The sequence below is a fragment of the Podarcis bocagei genome, assembly GCF_964188305.1.
Source record: "Podarcis bocagei genome assembly, chromosome: 8".
In the NCBI taxonomy this organism is placed as follows: Eukaryota; Metazoa; Chordata; class Lepidosauria; order Squamata; family Lacertidae; genus Podarcis; species Podarcis bocagei.
The window spans coordinates 50533600-50555515 of NC_138133.1; the positions used below are offsets into that span (position 1 = coordinate 50533600).

At 41.3% G+C, this 21916-nt stretch overlaps 1 protein-coding gene across 4 annotated transcripts in view; it reads left to right on the forward strand.

The window, feature by feature from the left end:
• Positions 1-21916, forward strand: part of ASXL3 (ASXL transcriptional regulator 3) — a 100360-nt gene that overhangs the window by 20154 nt on the left and 58290 nt on the right. For 2 of the 4 annotated variants that reach the window (XM_081206750.1, XM_081206751.1), the window contains exons 2-3: positions 2701-2763; positions 4590-4672. In XM_081206750.1, the coding sequence (XP_081062876.1) occupies positions 4617-4672 (56 nt within the window). In that variant the 5' untranslated portion in view covers positions 2701-2763; positions 4590-4616. Of the gene's footprint in view, positions 1-2700; positions 2764-4589; positions 4673-14252; positions 14318-21916 lie in introns of all 4 variants that reach the window. The other 2 variants (XM_081206752.1, XM_081206749.1) reach the window with 2 other exon arrangements.

Genomic DNA, 21916 nt, shown 5'->3' on the forward strand with positions numbered 1-21916 from the left:
TGCAAAGTTCTTAATGTGGGGAGTGCCCTTGAAGACTGTTCAGAAGCTTCAGATAATGTTGAACACAGCTGCCCTAATTTGGCAGGAGCACATTGCACTGTTGCTTCAGAAACTGCACTGACTTCATATGGTATTTGGCCCACACTTCTAAATGCTAGTTTAAATTTCTGAAATCCTAAACAACTTGAACCCAATATACCTTTGAGACTGACCTCTTCCTTGTTCCCCATACTAAAGTGACATCTCAGTGGTAACTTCTGAATGGCAGCAGTCTGTTCTCAAATCCCCTCCCCACCCTCGCCCTAGATTCCTGTGGTCATACACTGAATGTCTTCTGGAATTAATAGAAAATCTTTTCTTCTTCTATGTGAACATTTTTGTGGGGCTGATTGGGGAGTTGGCGGGGTTTTTCTTTTAGTATCTCTTCTGTTTCTTGTATGAGATGTTGTGTTTGGCTCTGGATAAGCATGCTGCTAATTGTTTCCTGATATATGACTTTCAGGAGAGAATAGGCTAAACATCCAAGTAATAAAGTCTATTGAGGTTGAATATAAGAGTTTTGGTACAAGAACCAAACTCTTACAGTTCAGCAGCAATGCCATGGCAGTGCATTTGTGGCTGAAATATAAGGTGTCCTGCATTTGTAGTCATTGTTCTCCACTGTGGTTCCTCTAGTTCTTCAAGAAAGGTCTGAAACCTAATGAATCTTTTGGTAGGGACATCCTTGAAGTTTCAGGAATTACTTAATGTAGTACACTGTACTGTAGACAGCAGCAGAGGAAGAAGCTTGGGCACCTGGGCGGCGCACCCAGGGGCAGGGCGAGCCGCATCACGGGGCCTCTGGAGTTTGCTTGCCTCCTCGCACTCAGCTGCCCTACAGCTGGGGGGGGGAGGGGAGGCAGTGGGTGGACCGTTTGGGCAACGTGGAGCCTGCGTACACCCAAGCCACTGTGTCTCTCCCAGCAGAGACGCATGGCTCGGGTGTGCTGCAGGCCCTGCGGTGAGTGCTGCCCGGCATTTCGTCACCCCCCTCAGTGGTGACACCTGGGGCGTATTGCACCCACCGCTCCCCCTTTCTTCCACCCCTGACTAAAGAACATATAGGGCACAGATATGAGCACTGAAAACTGCCATCTCCTGTCCTTTGGGGGGAAATTATATTTACCGCTTGCCCTTTAATGCTAGTGACAAGATTTGAAGTTGTGAGGGTACTAATTTGTCTTGCTTTTTGAAACTTTTTATTTATTTACAAAAGTTATATTTCAGCCTTCAGTGGCTATTCAGCATTGCCAGGATTATCATGATTTCATTTATATCCTCAATCTGACTGGGAAGCCTGGCAATTTTTTAAAAGTGGGGGATGCATATTTTTTCACTCTGTTTTACTAAATGTAGGGCAACATTTTCTTTATCTCACCAGTTTTTGTAGCCTAATGTGTTGCATCTTAGCTTGTCATTCCTCATTTTAGATTCAATAAAATTGAAGGGAAAGGGTGCTGGAAAGGGGGAGGTAGGAAGTGTTGTCACTTTTAGTAGATTATTTATCAGACATCTGACCAATATTGTCCTGGTCTATCATGTCCACTTCAACACCGTTTGAAATGTCACTGAAATGTCTTACGCTTTTATTTTCATTCATAAGCATCTTATTAAGCTACATAGATGTTTCAGTTCTCTTTAAAAAGCTGTCTCACTTAATGAATTATATGAGTTGGCTCAGATTATACACAACACTGAGCAAACCATGGTTTTTTTGTGAACATGTGAGTATGCAGTTTCCCAGGAAGATTCCCAGAAGGGTTCCCAGTGGTTTACCTGCTTCCTCACTATATGAGACTAAGCCATGGTTTGTCTGAGTATGTCATCTTCTTCTGATAAAACAATGAGCTGCAAACCAAACAAAATTTGGTTATAACTTATGGTTTGTCTGGGCTTAGTCTGGAATAGCTTGGTAGCAAGAGGACTGGGAGAAGAGGGCAGTGTATGATCTCCTCTCCAAGAATCTGCACACTCCTATATTTGAGCTAAGATTTGGCTTAGCATTACGTACAAACTGGGTAACGTTTGTTCTTTCCAAAGAAACTACATGACTCCAGGTTGTATTTTAAAATGTTCAGAATCAATAAATGGCTCTTGCTGTGGGAAAGCAATGCTTCCCCCTTTCTCTCTCTTTTTCTTTGGCATGGGTGTATGTGGAAACTTTTTTTTAAGGATTGGATGAATAAAATTCACAATTCAGCAAGATATTTGAAACTCGTGCCCACACTAGTGTATGCAATAGCAAGTAATTGACGCAGCAAGCTATTAATTTGCTCTTTCATATTCAGCCCTTGTGCATCCTGGGATACTATTGAGTCCTGCCCTGTTTGTTTCCTACTGTAGTGGCTGTAATGCTGCCTTGTTTGATCAAAATCTGTGTGCTGTGTGTGTTGCTTTGTCAGCTTGATTTTTTGTTTTGTGCTGTGTCTTTTGTAATGATGCTATTCCATGTCCATCCCTGTGTCTACCCACTGTTTCCTGCACCAGTTCAGTGCAGCTTCTACCCTACTTCTCCCTTTTTCATGGTCAAAGTGGACATGAGATTGCCTTTCCCTTTCCATCCAAATGTGCTGTAACACCTCACATTACAACTTCCTCTAGAGAATAGGCTGTGATGTCATAGAGAAGGGGACAGGGCTACCCAAATTCTCTCAATTTCAGGGAGGAGCTGCCCAGGTGTGCTGAGGGCCCATACGCGGGAAGAGAAACAGGGAGTCCTCCACAGTGAGTAACCCCACCTTCGAGTGTACCCAATATCCTTCATAGCCTTGTCCAGTACAGTATAGTACCCTCCCCTTCACGACCATTTTGAAGTCTATTCAGTTTAAACTCTGGAATATTTCCAGTTCAGCTTGAGTTTCTTTCTTCTTGCCTTATCCTCCATTTCATCTTCCTTCTTGTTTTTTTTTTAAATAAAGCTTTATCTTTTAAAATTTTACTGAGGTCTTAAATCCACTTTATATGCTTACTGCCCGATCTGCAACTAACCTTTTTTGTGTTTTGTTTTATTTTATCTGAAATTTGTTTCTTTGGAAGTATGGTTTGGCTCCCAAAGCTTCTGTGGGGTTTTTAATCTCTGGATTTCACTCCTCTTATGGGTAAGGATCCAAACTGTGATGGGATACTATGATGGGCAGTGGACTGGTATGTGGTCTTGTGAGTTGAAAAGGGGAGAACAGGAAATTTTGAAAAATAAAAGAATAGCTTTATATATCTGAATGGAATGAGACTGCTTTTTTTGGGGGGGGGACTTTTACTGCAGCCAATATTGAGGGTGAAGTATTGTTTTCATCTGCAATTTCTTTGGTCTCTGATCTTCAAGTTTTGGAGCACAGCTGTTGCTGGAGAATTGCATTTGCAGCCTTAGCAATTCATTGTATTGTAACATGACACACTTGCAAAAGCTCAGCATGATTGGCATGCATCTTTGTAAAATTGTTATACTAGGGCAGCAGTGGAGGACCTGTGCATTTCCAACTCCCATCAGCAATAGTCACCATGACTAATGATCAGGAATGATGGGAGGAACACAGATTTTGCATCTCCTGCCATGCAGGGACAACAGACATGACATCTGGAATATGGTGATTGTGGTGGAGTAGCAGCACTTCCTTGAGTAATTGGGAAGTCATAATACTTGTTTAAAGAAATCCCTGACCTCTTCTCCAGTTATTAATGTTCAGTAATTTTTGGTATGACACCATTTATTCCTGGTGGGCAGCTGTTCTAATGATTGTCATGACATTCCCGGGAGAGCAGCTTAGGAGTGATTGGGTATGGATGATGAGCTAATTGCCTATTTCTCATTGTAGAAAGGCAAGTTATAATAGTGCTAAGTTGGTAATATCCTTAGATACAGTCTATGTGCTGTCACCATTTCCTGTACTTGGTTGATTGAATTCCTAGAAGTATGACTAAGAAGAAAAATACGGAGGAGGATACCAACTAGAAGGATAGTAAAAGAGGCAGAAGCCTTCATACCAGCTAGACGAAATGGAAGAATATTAATTGGGACTTCATAAAAGGCAAAGGAATGGAAAACTTAGCTGAACTGGAAAGTATATTTCAGCAACCAATTATGATGGTTTCTGACGCTTCATTTTCCACCCATGTTAAGAATTTTTCATTCTTTAACATTCTGAAACCTATCATGTTCTTCTAAGAGCTCTGCAAATGGAAAGGTTCCCTGAAAGTGCACTATTAGTGACAATAAACAGTCCAAACAGTAGCAAGATTTACCTCCCTTCTCTCCCCACCTTACAGGAAATTGTTTCTTGCATTTGTAATAATAAATAATAGGACTTGTTCTTCTAGTTTTCTGCCATGTAAGAGTCTTCTTGTGCATTTTGTGAGGTTTTCACCCATGATTATCAGTTTAAACCTGTTGTTAGCTAAGGTGCTTGTTCGGCAGTTGATGAAAGACCCCAGTCTTGACACGACAACTTCCCACTTTTTACACAGCATTATGCAAAGTGCATGATCAATGACACAATCATTTAAATGTATGCAATAATGATTTTTTACCTTCTTACACATATATTTCTTTTTAGGCACTGGAAAAACATCCCAACTCACCAATGACTGCAAAGCAGATATTGGAAGTTATTCAGAAAGAAGGGCTGAAAGAAACAAGGTCAGTATTTATATGATATTTGCCTTTACAGTATTTGCCTTTACAACAACAAAATTTAAGGAAAATATCTAAATTGAGGTTGGTATGTTGTTCATAATGCAGTAAGTAGCATTCTGTGTTTGAGCCTATGATTACAGAGGAAACCTAAATATATAATAAATAGATATTAGCAGGGGAAATCAGAAAGGACAATATGTCTGCAATCTTATACATTGGGATGGAGAAGCATTTATTTTGTCACTGTACCAGATTCCAATATAGTCAACACTTAGGCCATTTTTAACATTCTGCCACTTTTGTACATTTAAACTAATTTTAAAACAGAATTTCTAGCCACCATAGCACATCAATGACACAAACACTCTCCCAGACCACCATGCTCAGATTGCTTTGCTCTGAGAAAGGACCCCTGTTGCTCAGAGCAAGACTGAGAGGCATGTAGGAAGTGGACTAATAATGGCACATCTAGGTCAGCATTGTCTACACTGACTGAGAGAAGCTCTCCAGGGTTTCAGACAGGAGTCTCCCTTAGCCTTATGTGGAAATGCTAGAAACTTCTGCTTACAAGCAACTACTCTACCAATGAGCTGTGGCCCTTCTACAGGACAGAGGTGGAAAGCCCTGCAAGAGTTGTGTGGCTGCAGCAGCCTCAGCAGGAGCCAGTGAGTGAGATTAGTGAGCAGGAGCCCATATAGTGCTAATCCTTTACAGTGGTACCCCGCAAGACGAACGCCTCGCAAGACGGAAAACCCGCTAGACGAAAGGGTTTTCTGTTTTGGAGGCGCTTCGCAAAACGAATTTCCCTATGGGCTTGCTTCGCAAGACGAAAGCCCATAGGGAAATCTTCGGGACAGCGGGGAAGCGCAGTGCGTCTTCCCCACTGTCCTCTGACCTCCTCCGAAGGCTGGCGGTGGGGCGGAGAGACCTCCTCCCGCCGCCAGCCTTCGGAAGGCTGCTCCAAAGCCTGGCGGTGGGGCGGAAAGACCTCCTCCCGCCGCCAGCCTTCGGAGCATCCTTCCGAAGGCTGGCGGCGGGAGGAGGTCTTTCCGCCCCACCGCCAGGCTTTGGAAGGCTGTCCTGAAGACTTGCGGTGGGAGGAGGGTTTTCCTTCCTGTCCTTTCCTTGGCACAGGGCATGCTGAAGCAAGACAGGTCATGAGCTGCAGCACCAAGGATAGCTCCGAGTGAACAACTTGCTCCAAAGAAGTCAAGAGTAAACTGGAAAGCTTTTATGCTCACAGGGCCAGATTGCTTGGAGCCTAGAACTCCTCCTTTCTGGCAAGTTTTTTTTTTTTATGTGTGCTGTCTGCGTTGATGTGGTGAATTGATAATGTGAGCTTCAGATGTGGAGGCAGTCAGTTTCTCATGGAGTGCAGGCTCAGAGGTTACAGACTCCAGAGGGCCTGCCTCTTGTGGTCTCAGACTCCAGAGCCTTTGCACTGCTGGGCTTAGGCTGTGACTCAGCCTTTGGCATGATATGGGGGCCTGGATTATCCTTTGGTGCTGCTGGACTAATGTATCAGGTTGGCCCCTCTGAGTCGAGACCCAGGCTGCTGCTCCAGTTGCCAGCACACCCAACCATTTCCCCATCATTTGAGTCTAGGCTGCTACTTTGAACAGGGGTTCCAACAGCTTTATAGATGTATGGAAGAATATGGGATTCCTTCCAGATCCTGGTAAAGAAAGGACAGGAGGGTCTCCTGTCCATCTGTTGCTTGCAACCTGTATTTCAGACACAGCAGTTTGCAAAAGTCTTACTAGAGGCTTTGTACTACCTACAAGCCACAGTGGGTGATCCCTCAAGTGTATAGCAATTCATGTCTTCCAGAAATCATTATAGCTTTTAGCTGAAGCCAGCAGAGTTCAGTTTGTGTGTATGTGTTGCCCCATTCATGGGCCAGAGAAGTACATATGAAGCTGTCTTCTACTGAATCAGTGGCCCATCCAACTCAGTAGTCTCCGCTCTGATAGGCTGCAGCCTTCTACAGCTCAGATCTGGATCTTTCTCAGTCCTGTCTGGAGATGCCATTGGGTAAATAGTGATGGCCTACATGAAAAACCTATTCTGTACTGCTTCTGGGCAGTTCTTCTCAAGGCTTGAATTCCCTCCCTCATTAACTAGAAGAAATTAACAGAGAGGGGTAGAGAGAGAAAACGTGTTGCGTTTACTTGGCATATAGCACCACTTTCTAAGAAAGAATGCAGATCATTTGCAGTTCTCCTTGTATACAGTATAGGTGTGTGTAATAAAATACAATGGGTGAGTTCCTAGAAGGCAACTAAACACTAAGAAGTCACTGTTGTTATATATAGAAGTAAAGATAAAATTGTGCCAAGAGTCTTAAAATAGAGTCAGTATAGACAGATGCTTGGTGCGAGTGCCAAATAATTTGGGGAAGAAAAGTTCAGCAAAAATAATAATAATTAAAATGTAGCTACTGAGTTATAAATAAGTAGACAAGAAAATCAAATGTTGTGGTACAATCATTTCAATTGTTTTGAACTCTTCTCCGCTGCTGTTCCTTTCTTTCTTATGTCTTTTGAAATAATTGAATTCTGACTTCTGATACTGTTATTATTATTCATAATAAAAAACAGCCCCCTTGATGATTATACAGTCTTCGTCATATTTATTCCCACAGATTATTGTATTATTGTACCATTGGAGAGACTGGGTAGTGGGAAAATGACAAAAACAAAACAAAACCCAAAGTAATTGGAATTAGAAATAAAGGAAACCTTCTTTAACTTTTTTTCCCAAAGAAAAAGACTCTAGAAAAAAAACACTGCAGCTAGCTTAAATGGCCCATTCTGTGCTGTAAAAAATGAAAGATAAAAATCAATGCAGTGGAAACACATAAACTGCCAGTGACAAGTGTAAAAGGAAAAACTGTTTACTCTTGCATGAATTGTATTATAGTGCACTATTGTGTTGTAAACTTGTATACAAATGTATCTGTAAAGTTCAGCACTTACTTTAAGAAATGGTGTTGCTAGATAACTCTGAAGGCGAGATAGAATGGAGAGATTTATGTTTGAACTGAAGAAGCAATGAGGTTGTTCCTATATTAGAGTGCTTTAGCACTGCTGAGGCAGTGCTTTTCTACAATGAGCTGGTTAAAATGGAGGTTTCACAGCACTTTAAATAGTGCTATATTATTCAAAAATCCCATTGCCTATGGCCGCTATCCTTCTATGATGTTTATTCATAAGTGTCCTGTTAAACAAAGACCCCTTCCAACATTAATTAGAAGTAACTGCTTGCATGTTCTGACAACTTAATTGTTTCATGTTGGGTGTGGCAGTGGAATTATGAAAGCATAACTTCTTAGTTGCTTCCAGTTTTCAGTTTCCATTCCTGTGGTTGGGGGAGGCTGTAATCACCTAGTTACTTTTTATTAGTTTTCATTTCTATAAAATAAAAGAACAGTATTTTGCAATATAAAAATTAAATGGAAAAATATTTACTAATATATATAAGTAATTAAAGTTTGTCCCCTTGCCCTAATACAGATACCGATAATAAGGGACAATCAAGAGAGCTGATTCAATAGGTAATTAACAGGCAATTCAGCAGTAATCTTACTCTGCACCTAACAAGAAACAATAAAGCCAGCAGAACCTACAAAGAGGAAACATTTAATTAAAGGTACAAAAGCCTTGAAAGATTTGTTCAATAGCCCTTTGTCTGTCTACAAAGGATAGGCTGGTGCTACAATTGCATTTTTAAAAATGGGAGGCCAATGCAGGAAACAGTGGTACACAATTATTTGTCCATATCTCTGTCTGGATTCTATATAAAAAGTGAGTGAATAAAGGATGACTATTGTATTATATTATTTAAGGCATTTATATGCTGCTTAATCAGTAGCATTCCTAAGTAGTGTGTATAAAAATTAACCATGCAGAGAATAAAAATTAAAAATTAATCATAAAGCCAAGCATAAATTCAAACTACATTAAAATGCCTGCTGGAATACACCTGAAGTTGACCAAAGAGGTTTCCTGTCTAATTTCATTTGAGAGAGAGTTCCACAGGCTTGGCCCCACAACACTGAAAACACAGCTTCTAGTTGTTTTGAGTTGTACATCTGACCGTTGGTGGACTACCAACAGAGACTCTCCCAAAGATCTCATTGATTGGGCAGGGATATAAGGGATCAGACAGTCCTTAAGATATCTTGGACCCAAGGCCCTTGTAAATTAATACAAGATCTTAGAATCTGCCCCAGTAACAAAAGCCAGTATAAGCTCAGGTCAATCACTGGAGTCCATCTTGGAGCAGCCAACAAGCAATATTGAGGATGTACTGGGCCATTCGCTCAGAAATGCGTCTGAAGAAAGGAGCAAAAATGAAACAAAGGGACTGGAATCAAAGAGACAGATGTGGGTGCAAGTAGATGTCGATGTCTACTTGCACTCATTTCAGCCTCTTTGATTCCAGTCCCTTATCAGCAGGGAAGGAAAGCAGTACAGTGGTACCTCGGGTTACATACGCTTCAGGTTACATATGCTTCAGGTTACAGACTCCGTTAACCCAGAAATCATACCTTGGGTTAAGAACTTTGCTTCAGGATGAGAACAGAACTCGTGCAGCGGTGGCGCAGCAGGAGGCCCCATTAGCTAAAGTGGTGCTTCAGCTTAAGAACAGTCCTCCAGAACGAATTAAGTTCTTAACCCGAGGTACCACTGTAATATGGTTCCTTAAATGAGGCACATGAGCTTGAGAAGCTGGCCAGAAATCTACAGGTTGACATTTGTCTGTCTGAGGAGTATGGCCATGCAGCAAGACAACTATATTGTATTAGAGATGCATGTCTACAGCTAAGGTCCAGCAAGGGAACCTACAAGAGTCTTATCTGGAAGAGGATCCCTGATTCAAATCACAGCATCCCATTCAGTTTTCTTTGCACAGCAAAGCTGCCCATTATAGTGGCGCAGTCTTTGTGAGCACTGGGTAGCTCTCAGAAAGTAGCTCTCAAAGGAAAAATGCTACAGAACAAAATGTTTTGCTTCTTCAAAAAGTGAATTGTAAGGAGGGAATCAAAAAGCTGATTGTAAGGAGGCGTGGGTTTAGGCAGACTCTTGACTGGAATGTGCCTGGAAACAACTCTGCTGTGCAAGAAGGATAAAATCTAGCTTTCAGTTTGCTCGGTGTTATGTGTATGAAATCTTCAAGAACTTCCTGCAGAATTTGCCTAGCACATACCCACCTGACGGTCTATCTATATCTGTGTGTTTACACACACACCCCCAAACCCCTGACACCTGTGTGCAGTGTGCGTGTGGGGCAGCAGGGTTCGTAGCTCCAGGCGTAAATTCAGAAGGGCGCAACTAGGCCACAGCGGTCCCAAAGGTGCCAAGCATCCACATCAGTCCCTTAAAATTGTAAACAACAAAAATGTAGCAGCCCGTGAGCTAATTAAGATATGTGAAAGCATTATGTGCGTAGAATTTTAGGAAATTAAAACTGCATTACACTTCCAAGAAATAAATGCAATGGACAGGTTTTTTGTTTTTTATTTGGCTTGTTTCTTTAAAGAATACTTTAAAAAGACTTTAAACAGGGATGCAAAGAAAGCTATGGTTTCCATAGTACAATTGGTTTCATACAACACGGATATGAGATTCGGCTTCACGCTGAATGCAAGCTTAGAATTTGTCTATATGGGAATATTAAGTAATCCTGAGGCAATAGATTCCGTTTTTTGAGGGAGGAGAAATTAACCTTGAGAAACGATTGCTTCTGCATCTCTGTTGTTGAATGTCATACTCACATTCTGCTCAAAGAGTAATGCCGCTGGCTTACACACTAAAGTCAAAACTGAGGGAGGGAGGAATGACTTGTGGAATATGCAGGACCAGCCCTGCCATTATGCAGAGTGAAGCAGCTGCCTTTGGTGGTAAATACTAGGAGATGGGGGTGGTGTTACCCTCCATCGGTTTTCATCATCCTGAGCTGTGTACTGGCAGTGGTGATACTTGCTTTTTGTTGTCCTTGGCTGTCTGACTGTCCCATCTAGTCACATTTTCCCAATGAGTCATAGACAATACCAATGGAAAAGGCCTCTGATAGAGTGGACAGGCAGAGGAGCAGCTATTCCAGATCATGTGCGTGTACATTGGTCATAGGGGGACATGGGTGGCCCTGGGGTCTAAACCACTGAGCCTCTTGGGCTTGCCGATTGGAAGGTTGGCAGTTAGGATACTTCAGATGGGGTGAGCTCCCGTTGCCCTGTCCCAGCTTCTGCCAACCTAGCAGTTCGAAAGCACGCTAGTGCTAGTAGATAAACAGGTACCGCTACAGTGGGCAGGTAAACGGCGTTTCTGTGAGCTCTGGCACTCGTCACTGTGCCAGTAGTGGTTTAGTAATGCTGGCCCCATGACCTGGGGTTATTTGTCTGTAGACAAATATTGGCTCCTTCATCTGAAAGTGAGATGAGTGCCACAACCCCATAGTTGCCTTTGACTGGACTTAACCGTCCAGGGGTCCTTTACCCTTTACCTTACCTTACATTGGTCATCTAATGTACTGGCATGATGGATGCTGAATGTGATAATGCCAGAAGGATAGTGTCATTATGCAACATTTCTAATATTGTGTACAGTTTTGGTTCCTGCACTTTAAAAAGGATATTGTAGAGCTAGAAAAGGTTCAGAAGAGCATGTACATTGGTCATAGGGGGACGTGGGTGGCACTGTGGGTTAAACTACAGAACCTAGGGCTTGCCGATCAGAAGGTCAGCGGTTCGAATCCCCACGACGGGGTGAGCTCCCGTTGCTCGGTCCCTGCTCCTGCCAACCTAGCAGTTGGAAAGCACAAAGTGCAAGTAGATAAATAGGTACCGCTCCGTCGGGAAGGTAAACGGCGTTTCCGTGCTCTGCTCTGGTTCGCCAGAAGCGGCTTAGTCATGCTGGCCACATGACCCGGAAGCTGTACGCTGCTCCCTCGGCCAATAAAGCGAGATGAGCACCGCAACCCCAGAGTCATCCGTGACTGGACTTAACGGTCAGGGGTCCCTTTACCTTTAGAGCTAGAAAAGGTTCAGAAGAGGGTAGTGAAAATAACCAACTATAACTCTCATAATTGATGACCATTGGCCATGCTGGCTGATGGAGACTGGAATCCAACAACATTTATGAGATTATAGGTTCCCTATCTCTGACTTAATATTTAGAAATGCAATTCAGTGTAAGCAAGTCTAAAGTGATGCACAATGGGGCAAAAAATTCTAACTCCACACACATGCAAATATGGTCTGCATTTGTGGTAACTGACCAAAAAATGTGACCTTTGGATTGTAGTGGATAGCTCAATGGGGATTTCGATCCAGTGTGCAGCATCTGTGGAAAAGGCAAATTCTATGCTAGAGATCATCAGGAAAGGGATTGAAAACAAAACTAGCAATATTATAAAGATATTTTACAAATCTATGTTGAGATTGCACTTGGAATACTGTGTATCATTTTGGTGACCTTACCTGAGAAAGGATATTGTACAGTTGGAAAAGGTTCAGGAAAAGACAGCCAAAATGATCAAGGGGATGGTGCAACTCTTCTATAAGTAAAGATTACAAGATTTGGGGGTGTTTAGTTTAGAAAGGGTCTAAGCTAGAGACATCTCTTTTGTTGAATTTATATTGTTCTGTTCCATTTTGAATGGTTTTATAATTGTGATGGTTTTATCTACTTTTATAATTTATATTTTATTGTAACCCTGGAACCTTTTGCTGAAATCTTATAAAAATAAAAACACAACAGAGGTGCATAAAATTATACAGAGTGTGGTGAATATGGATAGAGAGTTTTCCCCCCTACACACAGGGCTATCCAGTGAAGCTGAATGCTGGGAGATTCAGAACAGACGTAATTCTTAGTTAAAACTATGGAATTTGCAGTTATTATGCTCTTACTATTTATTTCAGTGAGTGAGTAGTGATAAGGTGTTGGGAGACAGAACTACCTGTGCTATATAACCTGCCCTGTGACCTCCTTAGGTCGCCTTCTGCCTTTGGGTGAGATGGGGAATGCTTTCCCTCACCCGTGTCGAAGTACAATTCACATGTCAGTCCAGTTGGCTTATGTGTGTGGAACTGGTAGAAGGAAGCGCCATGTTGTTCTTTGCCTCAGGAGGCAAAATATCTTAGACCTCCTCGTGAGGAATAGACAACTACTTGAATCTCTTGAAGGTCTTCATTTGCTGGCCTGTTGTGAAGCAAAGGAGGAGAAAATGAGTTTAGGGATAAGACATGCAATGAACATGCCCTTGTTGCAGGAAGAAAATAACCACTAGATCTAAAGTAATGAAAATACATCCTAGCACAATTCAAATTCTGTTTTTAAAAGGCTTCTTAATTTTTTGAAAAATAGTGGATTGGCAATCCCCAAAGCTCAATGTTTTGCCTGTTGTGCCTGTTTTCTGGGGCAGACCTCCCTCCATTTAGTACTACACTTTTAATTGCAACCTCACCATTCTATAGTTAGTTAAGTAGCTGTAGTGAAAAATGCATAAAGGTTAAGACAGCATGCATTGAACATATTTGGCTTGTTTGCACATAAACCATAGCTTGAAATGGAGGAGCCTCAGTAAGCTTGAGTGAAACATCAGACTTGTACATTCCTCCTCCCTTCTCCTCCTATGCAGCTAGGAAGAGGATTTCTGCCAAGATTGCATTCAGTTTCAGATAATCTTGATTTAGTATTATTTGCAAATAGGAATCCTAGTTAAAAAAACCCCAAAAATTAGGTAAACAAGAGAACTTAAAGTTGGTTTGTTTAACGACTCACCATTGTTTGTTTTATTAAACCAGGATTCCTGGTTTGTGTGTAAAGCTAAGCTGAGATTCTTCGAAAGTGAAATAGTTTTGATAGATGTCCTATTCCTTTCCACACAGGGGAAGGACAGGGGATGAGGACTATATGAGTCCACCATTTTGCTTGGTCTTGCTAAGTATTATCTTCAAAGCACTAAACCATGGTTTTGAATTTTGTGAGAACCAGCCCAATTGTCAGCAGCCAAAGGTGATCACCAGCTTGTCATTGATCTCTGAAGAGCTTTTGGTTTGCATTGATTTGAAAGGCTTCATCTCTGAATACTAATAATAGGTTTTGGTACTTCTGTTCGCTCATGCAATAATTTTAGGTGGGCTTATCATAGCAATCTCTGCCTAACCATACATTATCTTGGCTAAAGTTTATTCACTGTAATTATTTTTAAGAAGCTAAAGGTCTCTTTCATTGTAATCTTAATTTAGAATAACTGGGTTTAGATATTAGACATTATTTTTGTTCAAAGTCAAACTGTAGTATGAATCTGCCAGACTTTATGGTTCACAAGTTTGTTTCTCTCTCATATCAATAAAGCATTCAGATCCTCAATTGATTGATTCTTTCCCCATGCCTCAAATATGAAGTGCAGCAAAGAGAAAAAGACTATAAGCCAAAATAAAACCCATACATTAACATGAACATAATATTTGTTGGGAAATGCACACACATGATAGATCTATATTGTCTGAGACACACGTTTCAGGTTGTGTTTTGTTTTGTTTTCTTAATATATTTCCTGCTGCGACAATCAGTTGTAAAAAGATCCTCATCTGGCCAATCCTCTTCTCAGTATCTGGAAAGAAAAACAGCTTTTAAGGTAAACAGTATTGGGACTGTAAAAGATTGGTGCTCTTTTCTAACTTTGCAAAAAATGTGCTTGGAATTTGAGAAGATGGTAAGATTGAAGAACGGTCTTTGTAGAACAATTATATATCAGGTTCAGCTTTGGAAAGGAAAAGCTGGTAGTTTACCTGGCACAAAGTATACAGTGACCCAGTCCCGCTAAACGTAGCTGCAAGGCTATTCAGACAGCCTTACTTCCAAACAAATGTGTATCATAAGTCCTGCTGGAACCAGCTGAAGAACTTACTGCTGGTTGTAACTGACTTGTTCTATTGCTTTCAATGGGAATTTGTCACAATTAACTAGCATGCTACGAACAGTGTGTTGCAGTGGTGGAAGACTGGCCGGTCTGCCTGTGTGCTTGAAAGCTCCTCTGCCCATATTCATTTGGATGTGACCACAGCAGGGTTACACTGACATCTGTGGCTCTGATAGGACCACCAGATACTACACAAATAAATTCCTAGGACCTCTGCTGCTGCTTTTCTGCCATTACTCTGTGACAACAAAAGTAGCAAGAGGCCCACCTCAGTGGTATGATTTATGGATATGAAGCAATCACATATTTCTATGTGTGGTGGAAAAGGCAGAAAGTTGTGTAGCTATTCTTGTGCAAATATTAAAACGCACAGCTCTGAAAGTATGGACTATATTATAGCATGGAGTATAAATAATCTATACGTATCTATCTGTCTCAGGTGTGTGTGTGTGAAATTAAAAAGTGATATATAATCCTTTATATATGAGTGATTTGATTTCTGTTTCAGCTTTGTAGCCTTACATTGGTACCTCAGGTTACAGACGCTTCAGGTTACAGACTCCGCTAACCCAGAAATAGTACCTTGGGTTAAGAACTTTGGTTCAGGATGAGAACAGAAATAGCGCGGTGGCAGCAGGAGGCCCCATTAGCTAAAGTGGCACCTCAGGTTAAGAACGGACCTCCAGAACGAATTAAGTTCTTAACCCGAGATACCACTGTATTACACTACTTCAAATCCATGCTCTTCAAGTGACGTTTGCTTTTGGGGGGGTTGCATTTGGTTAATAATATTTATAGCAGCAAAAGAACAACCATGTGCTAAAAAAAGCTATATTGAATACTGACACTTCATGAATCCTGTAATTGTCAGCAGCACAAATTGCTACCATTACTATTATTGCCGCTCCTTTCAAGGATGGGTTGTTTCATGATTTTTTAAAAAATATACTTCAGAAGGAGGGGAAGAGAACCTAATATCTGAACGGTGTTGATGGGCCAATGTCGGGTGGATATAGCACATGTGGTATATTATTTGGATACAAAATCTCGAGTACTTAAGGCACAATATTTATTTTATTTACTTCCTAATTGATTACACATTTTTTGTGTGAATTTCAAGGCAGTGTATATGGGCTTCTACATACAGGCCAAACTCAGACCTGCTAAGGTTTAAGCAACTTGCTTCATCATGCACATTCGAGTTCTTTGGAAAAAGGATGGTAATTGATAGCTGCTATGGTAACTTTAGTAGTTGCATGGTTATGTACAAATGTCTCTATTTTATTGTGACAATTACAAAATATTTCTGACAAATGTTAGCCAACGCCATCAAAATCAACATAACCACCAACTATCTTCTTGGTTGCTATGGAGGGTTGAAGATATAAAGCTGGCGTAGCAGTTCATTTGTCTCTCTAGCCTAGTGTTGTTTACTCTGACCAGGACTCACTATCCAGGGTCTCAGGAAAGCGTCTTTCTCAGCTCTTCTACCTAAGAACCATTTAACTGGAAATGTTGGGGACCATATGCATGCGGTGCATGTATTGTACTGCTGAGCCAAGACCCCTCTGTGGAAGGTGAACACAAAGACAAAAAGAGTAAGAGTTGTCACACTGTGAATTTCAGATGCTGGCAATATTTTCAGGCTTTTCTTCTTGCTGTCCATTTCCTCTTCATTATTAAAGTAGCAATCTGTTTTTACTTTTCCATGATTTTCTAAAAAACTAATACGATCTCAGAAACCAAGAGGGAACACCCTACATATTTGGGGAGGTTGTTTCCGTTTGGTTCCTTCCTCCTGCTTTGCTCTGTATGTGGAACAATGATGCAAGATAGTTTTGAATGCACACTCTTATGAATTATGCACTAGTGGCCAAAATTGTGGAAAGCTTTTGGAAAAAGTGTATTTCCGAGATGTGATGGTTCATAACACCTGATTGGCTCTCTAAACACTTATACTCATCAGCTACATTCAGATGAAGGAAAGCTACTGCATATCAACCTAAGCAAGTTGTGTTTCCTTTTTCTGGTTATTTGGCTATAACTTTTGATAGAATACAGATAATTGAACAAACTTTGTTTCATTGCATTCTTCATTGAATTATCTTTCCATTGATACATATTTTTTATGGTATTACTCCCAAAAAAAGCTGGTGTTATGATACATCAGACCTCAGAAATACACTTTTTCAAAAAGATTTCCACAATTTTGGCCACTAGTGTATAATCTTTTGAGTGGTCATAAGAGATAAGCAATGCCTAAGGATTATATATTCTCAGTCTGCAAAATATCAGGTGATAAGGTGACCTGGTTGGTTCATTGAAATCTTGGAACAAGTTGCCCTGATACGATGCAATAAATGAACCTCAGTGCTGTTCCATGTGGGAAGCTGTTTCACAGAAACACTTTCTCCATGGCGTTATCCTCCCACACAGTTTAATTTTGGGGGCATCAATGCACCACAAGTGAGCATATGAATTTGGGTTTCAGTCTATTATTTTAACCCACCAAAGAGTTTATTGTATTAACCAAAGGCGACAAGAATTTTATTACAATTTGCCAAACTGCAGACCATAACATGCAGCATACAGCAATTACATAATATAAGGCATCAATGATTTAAAGAAAGGGAGTCAGAATTCATAAGTATTGTCTGCTCCCTCATACCTAGCTTAACTTCCATTAGACTTCTGAATCTCCGGTGCAACTTATTGCAATATCATCTTGCTCTCTCTTTCTAATCTTTCTTGCAGCCAGAGCATTAAGCACCACTTTATGTGTCATAAATCTGTTTGGGTCGCACAAAAGAAAGTGAATGTGTTTCAGCCATAGTAAGCCTGCTTCCAGGAATTAGCAAAGGTTTCAGGAAACGATCTCTTGGATCCCCATTTAATGGGGAGATTAGCAAGTAATGTACGGTGTCTTCTGCTTGAGGTTGGCCACATATGCAGAGTCTGTCGTCATATGGAACCTTATTATAGCAGCCATCCGAGATGCTGTGGGCATCATTTGGAATATGTGCTCCATAAAGGCATTTCTTAATGCAGCAGGCATGAGTCTGTTCAAATAACATGCTCTGAAATGCTCCATTTTCAGAAATGGGAACCATGGCAAGCATCTATAATTCCTGATTAAATGCAAATCCCTTCTGGATTCTATCCAGAAGAGCCAATCCCGAAGTTGTCTCTTATTCGTGATCAGAGCAGAATCCAAGTCTCAAAAGTAATAACTCTAAGGTTTTGACATATGGACTTCCAGTGTTGATTATTACTCCATTTCATATAAAGCAAAGGCAGGAAAATGTTCAGTTGGAAGAGTTGCAGGTTGTTTGAGGTAACTTAGCTGGGCACAGTCAGCTCTTGCCTTGATTGTTTGCCATCCAGATTCTGTACGCGAGAGAACTCCAGAAATTGTTGAAGGGGGGGGGGGGTTGTTTCAGAAGCCATGTCTATTATTCAGATGAGGGTGTATGTGTGTGTGTTAAACCTTGTAGTGATGTGGGCTCCTTGTGTCATGTGGAAGAATAGTGATATGTGACAAGTTTGAGCAAGTTAAAGTGATTGTGTTTCGAGATAATTGCATGAAAAAGAAAGTGTAAAGAAGCTTTAGGCTGACCCAAGAAAGCAGAGACTTTTCTCTCATTACCAGTTCTGATACAGCTGCTGAATCTAAGGATGGCTGGGGACTCTGTGCCCCATCTGCTTAATCATTGATTTATTTCTGAGCTTTTGTCTGTTTCAGATGTTTCTTGACATCCAGGGCAGCAGAAATTCTTCAAAATTGCTTCAGTTGAAGAAAACTTACCAAATTTATGATTACTCAGTCTCTTGTGTAGAACTATTGAAGACAGCAGCGTAAATGATCCAGTTTACCTAGGACTAGGTCATGATTTGAGAAAGACTGTTTAGCTCAAACAAGAGGATTCCTGAACAGAAGATTGCAGCTGTTGTAATCTTCCTCCAGTCCTCCTGCTGCTGCTGCACTGCCTTGAACTAAGCCATAATTTGACTTAGTATGTCATCCAAACCTGGGCTCATGTTTTATCTCCTCCAGACAAACCATGAGCTGTGGTTGGTCTGGAGCGAAACAAACCATGAGCCTGGGTTCTAACAGCATGCTAATACAAAACATGTTTAGCTTATGTCAATACAACAGGACCAGGGAAAGGGTGCAGCAACTGCACTGTTCCTGAGGACTATATTTTTGTGCGTTAGTGCTGTGCCATGGCTTTGGCTTAGCATGATGTGAGCACCAAACATCAGCCTCATTTCAGTTTCCTGATGCCAGGCATGATCTGAATCAGCTGCTGCACAACTCACTGGCACCAGCCCTCCTCTGATGCTCAAGCAAGCAATGAGTGTTTGGTGGTAAGAGCTGGGAGACAGTGGCGATTAGGTTGCTGGGCAGTGATGGCAGCCAGTTTTTTGTATGGGGCTGCAGATTACTCACTTGACAAGGAGGAAGGAGCAGGAAGGGAAATATGACCAGTAACTGCCAGTACTGTATGGGGAAAACAGATGTTGAAAAGCAGTGAGGCGAGAGACCAGACCAGTCCCATAATGGTGGTCTACTCCCTGCTCTTACACTGTTGTGGGACTACATGAACTGATGCTAGCCCCATGCAGAGGTGAGTACACTTGCCCCAGGCATTGGAGGACTAAGTTGGCTGGGGGGTGCTGTCAGGGGGCCTGCTGGATTTATGCTGTCATGCTAAGAATGCCCCATGCTTCCCAGTCGACCAGGGACTTAATGGGCGAAATGGCCATGGGTGATATGCCCATGCTTGTCTGTATGTACAAGTGTGCTGTGGTGTGCTGTGGTGCAAGGCTTTGATAGTAAAATCTGGACCTGCGTTACTGCATACTAGTGTGCAGAGTTTGATCAGATTAGGTGGTGGTGCTGTGGTGCTGCATCTCATGAACAAGACTCGCTCCAGGCCTCAGACAAGCTTGGCATGGGCCTGTCTGATGCAGTAGGATCTTCTCATGGTCTTATGTTCTTTTAATTTCTTTTTAAAAAATACACAAATCACTAATCCCAGAGCAGTTAACTTTCAACAATATTATGTACAAGATGGAAAGACCTTTTTTATTTTAATGTGCTTTTCAAATCTACAAATATATAGAGAAGTGGTGTAGTACAAAAACAAAACAAACCCCAGTTGTGGACTAATAAAATTATGGGAATATATGCAATGCTGCCGCAGCAGATTTCTTTTCTCCTCTTGACCAGATTTCAGGACAAGGAGTCCTAGACCTAATTTAATCGTGGCCAATGATTTCGATAGGTCTACTCTGAGTAACACTAGCATTGAATACCACCCTAAGTAAATGTATAGGACACACACACACACACACACACACACACACACACACACGAATGATACTGAATTGTGAAGATGTGACCTTAAAAGTAGCCTAGTAATATAATAGATAGAATTTTAAAAGATACTAAAACCCTACCAAATGCTAACATTTAATGCAGTGAATGGAAATGTAGATAAACACTGGGTTGGATCTTGACTTCATTACCATTGAGATAGTTCTGAAGCAATGGGAGGGAGTGTTGTTGTGAGGTGTAGGATGCGGGGCAAGATATGAAATGGGAGGCAGTTCCAAATGTCAGGGGTCCCCACACAAAATGCCCAGTTCCTAAATTGTACAGCAAAGGTCACCAGTCTTTTTTAGCCAGTGGGCACATGGGTAACAGTCACAAAATAAAACAAAATGGCTGCCACACCTAAAAGAACAGAAAGAGAGATGGGAGCACAAAATGGTGCAGGCATCCCCCGCCCTGCATTAGTGCTCCCAACAAATGGTAAATAAGGCAGCTACACCAGCCACTGCCACAATCAGAAAGAGAAGCTCTTTGCATCTCTCCTTGGTTCATAATAGAAAGCAGGGTGGGTGACCAATTGTGGAATCCAGTGAAATGTGGACATATTTCAGAGGGTTGTATACCATGTAGGAGTGGCTAAGCCAGTGGATCAGGAACTGAGCAGGGAGAGCAAGAAACAGTGCATTGTAGATTTTTGAGATGATATTTACAGAAGTTTTATGGGCAACGTAAGAGCCAGTAGTGGACACACTGTTGTCTGCAGGTGCCACATTGGTGACCCCTGTTATATGGAATGGTCCTCCTTATGAAATGCTGTCCTGCAGAGCACAGTGATCAGTTGGGTATATAAGAGGTAATACAATCTTTTAAGCAAGGGCATTGTGTCTCGTTTCACTGCTTGAGGTGAAATAGGAAGTACCATCCTGCCCAGCCACTGCCACCACTGCACTCCCTTTGCTTCCTTTGGAGAAGCGGTGCTAGCATTAGCACTGTTTTCCTTCCTGTGAGATCTCACTGATTTCCAGCAAGATCTCACTGAAATCTCACGACATCTCACGAGATCTTGCTGGAAACTGGCGCCAATGCCAGTGCCGCTTTTCCACTGGCACCATTTCTCCACCAGCCCTGCTTCTCCTGTGGTAGAGGTGGCAGGGCAGGTGGGCCTTCTCAAGGGCTTCTGCCACCTAAGGCGGTGCCTTCACCCTGCCTTATGGTTGGGCTGGGCCTGCTTTTAGGTATTATAACAATATTTATTAATTAAAATAAACTTCAAATTGATTTTCTTAATCTGTAGATCAATCAACAGTAAAACTGATTAGTGTGGATAAACTGTGATATTTTATATATATAAACATGATCCCATCCCCCAAAATTTTTAAAGAATATTAATAACTAAAAGGAACAGAATTTAGCTCATTTTTAAGGTTTTAGAGGTTAAAAGCCTTCCTTTACAGAATTAACTTTAAAAATGGATGCAGAACTGCTCAGCAAAATGATATTGATATGGATCATATGCACTTCCAACTTTCAGCGTAAATGAGACACTTTAAATGCTTGTTATATTTAAAGCTTGCTACTGGGGATATTCATATTACTCCCTGAATTTTACAGCTGGTTTTCTTTCTTGCTGTGAGATCAAATTGCTTTAGCTTCTCTTTGCTTATTCTGGAGCGGGAAAGCATTGCTGTAACTTGCTGAGAACAATTTTCCTTAATTCTGTGCAGGATATTATTGGAAGCAAGTAATTTTTAGATGAACTGTGTAGAAATCTCCATCTTGCATGTACAGTGAATAGTTTGACATACCTGTTGCATTATTTTAGTCTGAACTTTTAATTTTAAAAAGTACTTGGGAAACAAAGGGGTTAGTCCAATAGGCAAAAATTAAAACATCCTTCCTTGCTGGATGATACAAGTCCTTGATTCTACACAATAATTCACTATATAGCTTATTATGCTTACTGCTTATTGGAGTAT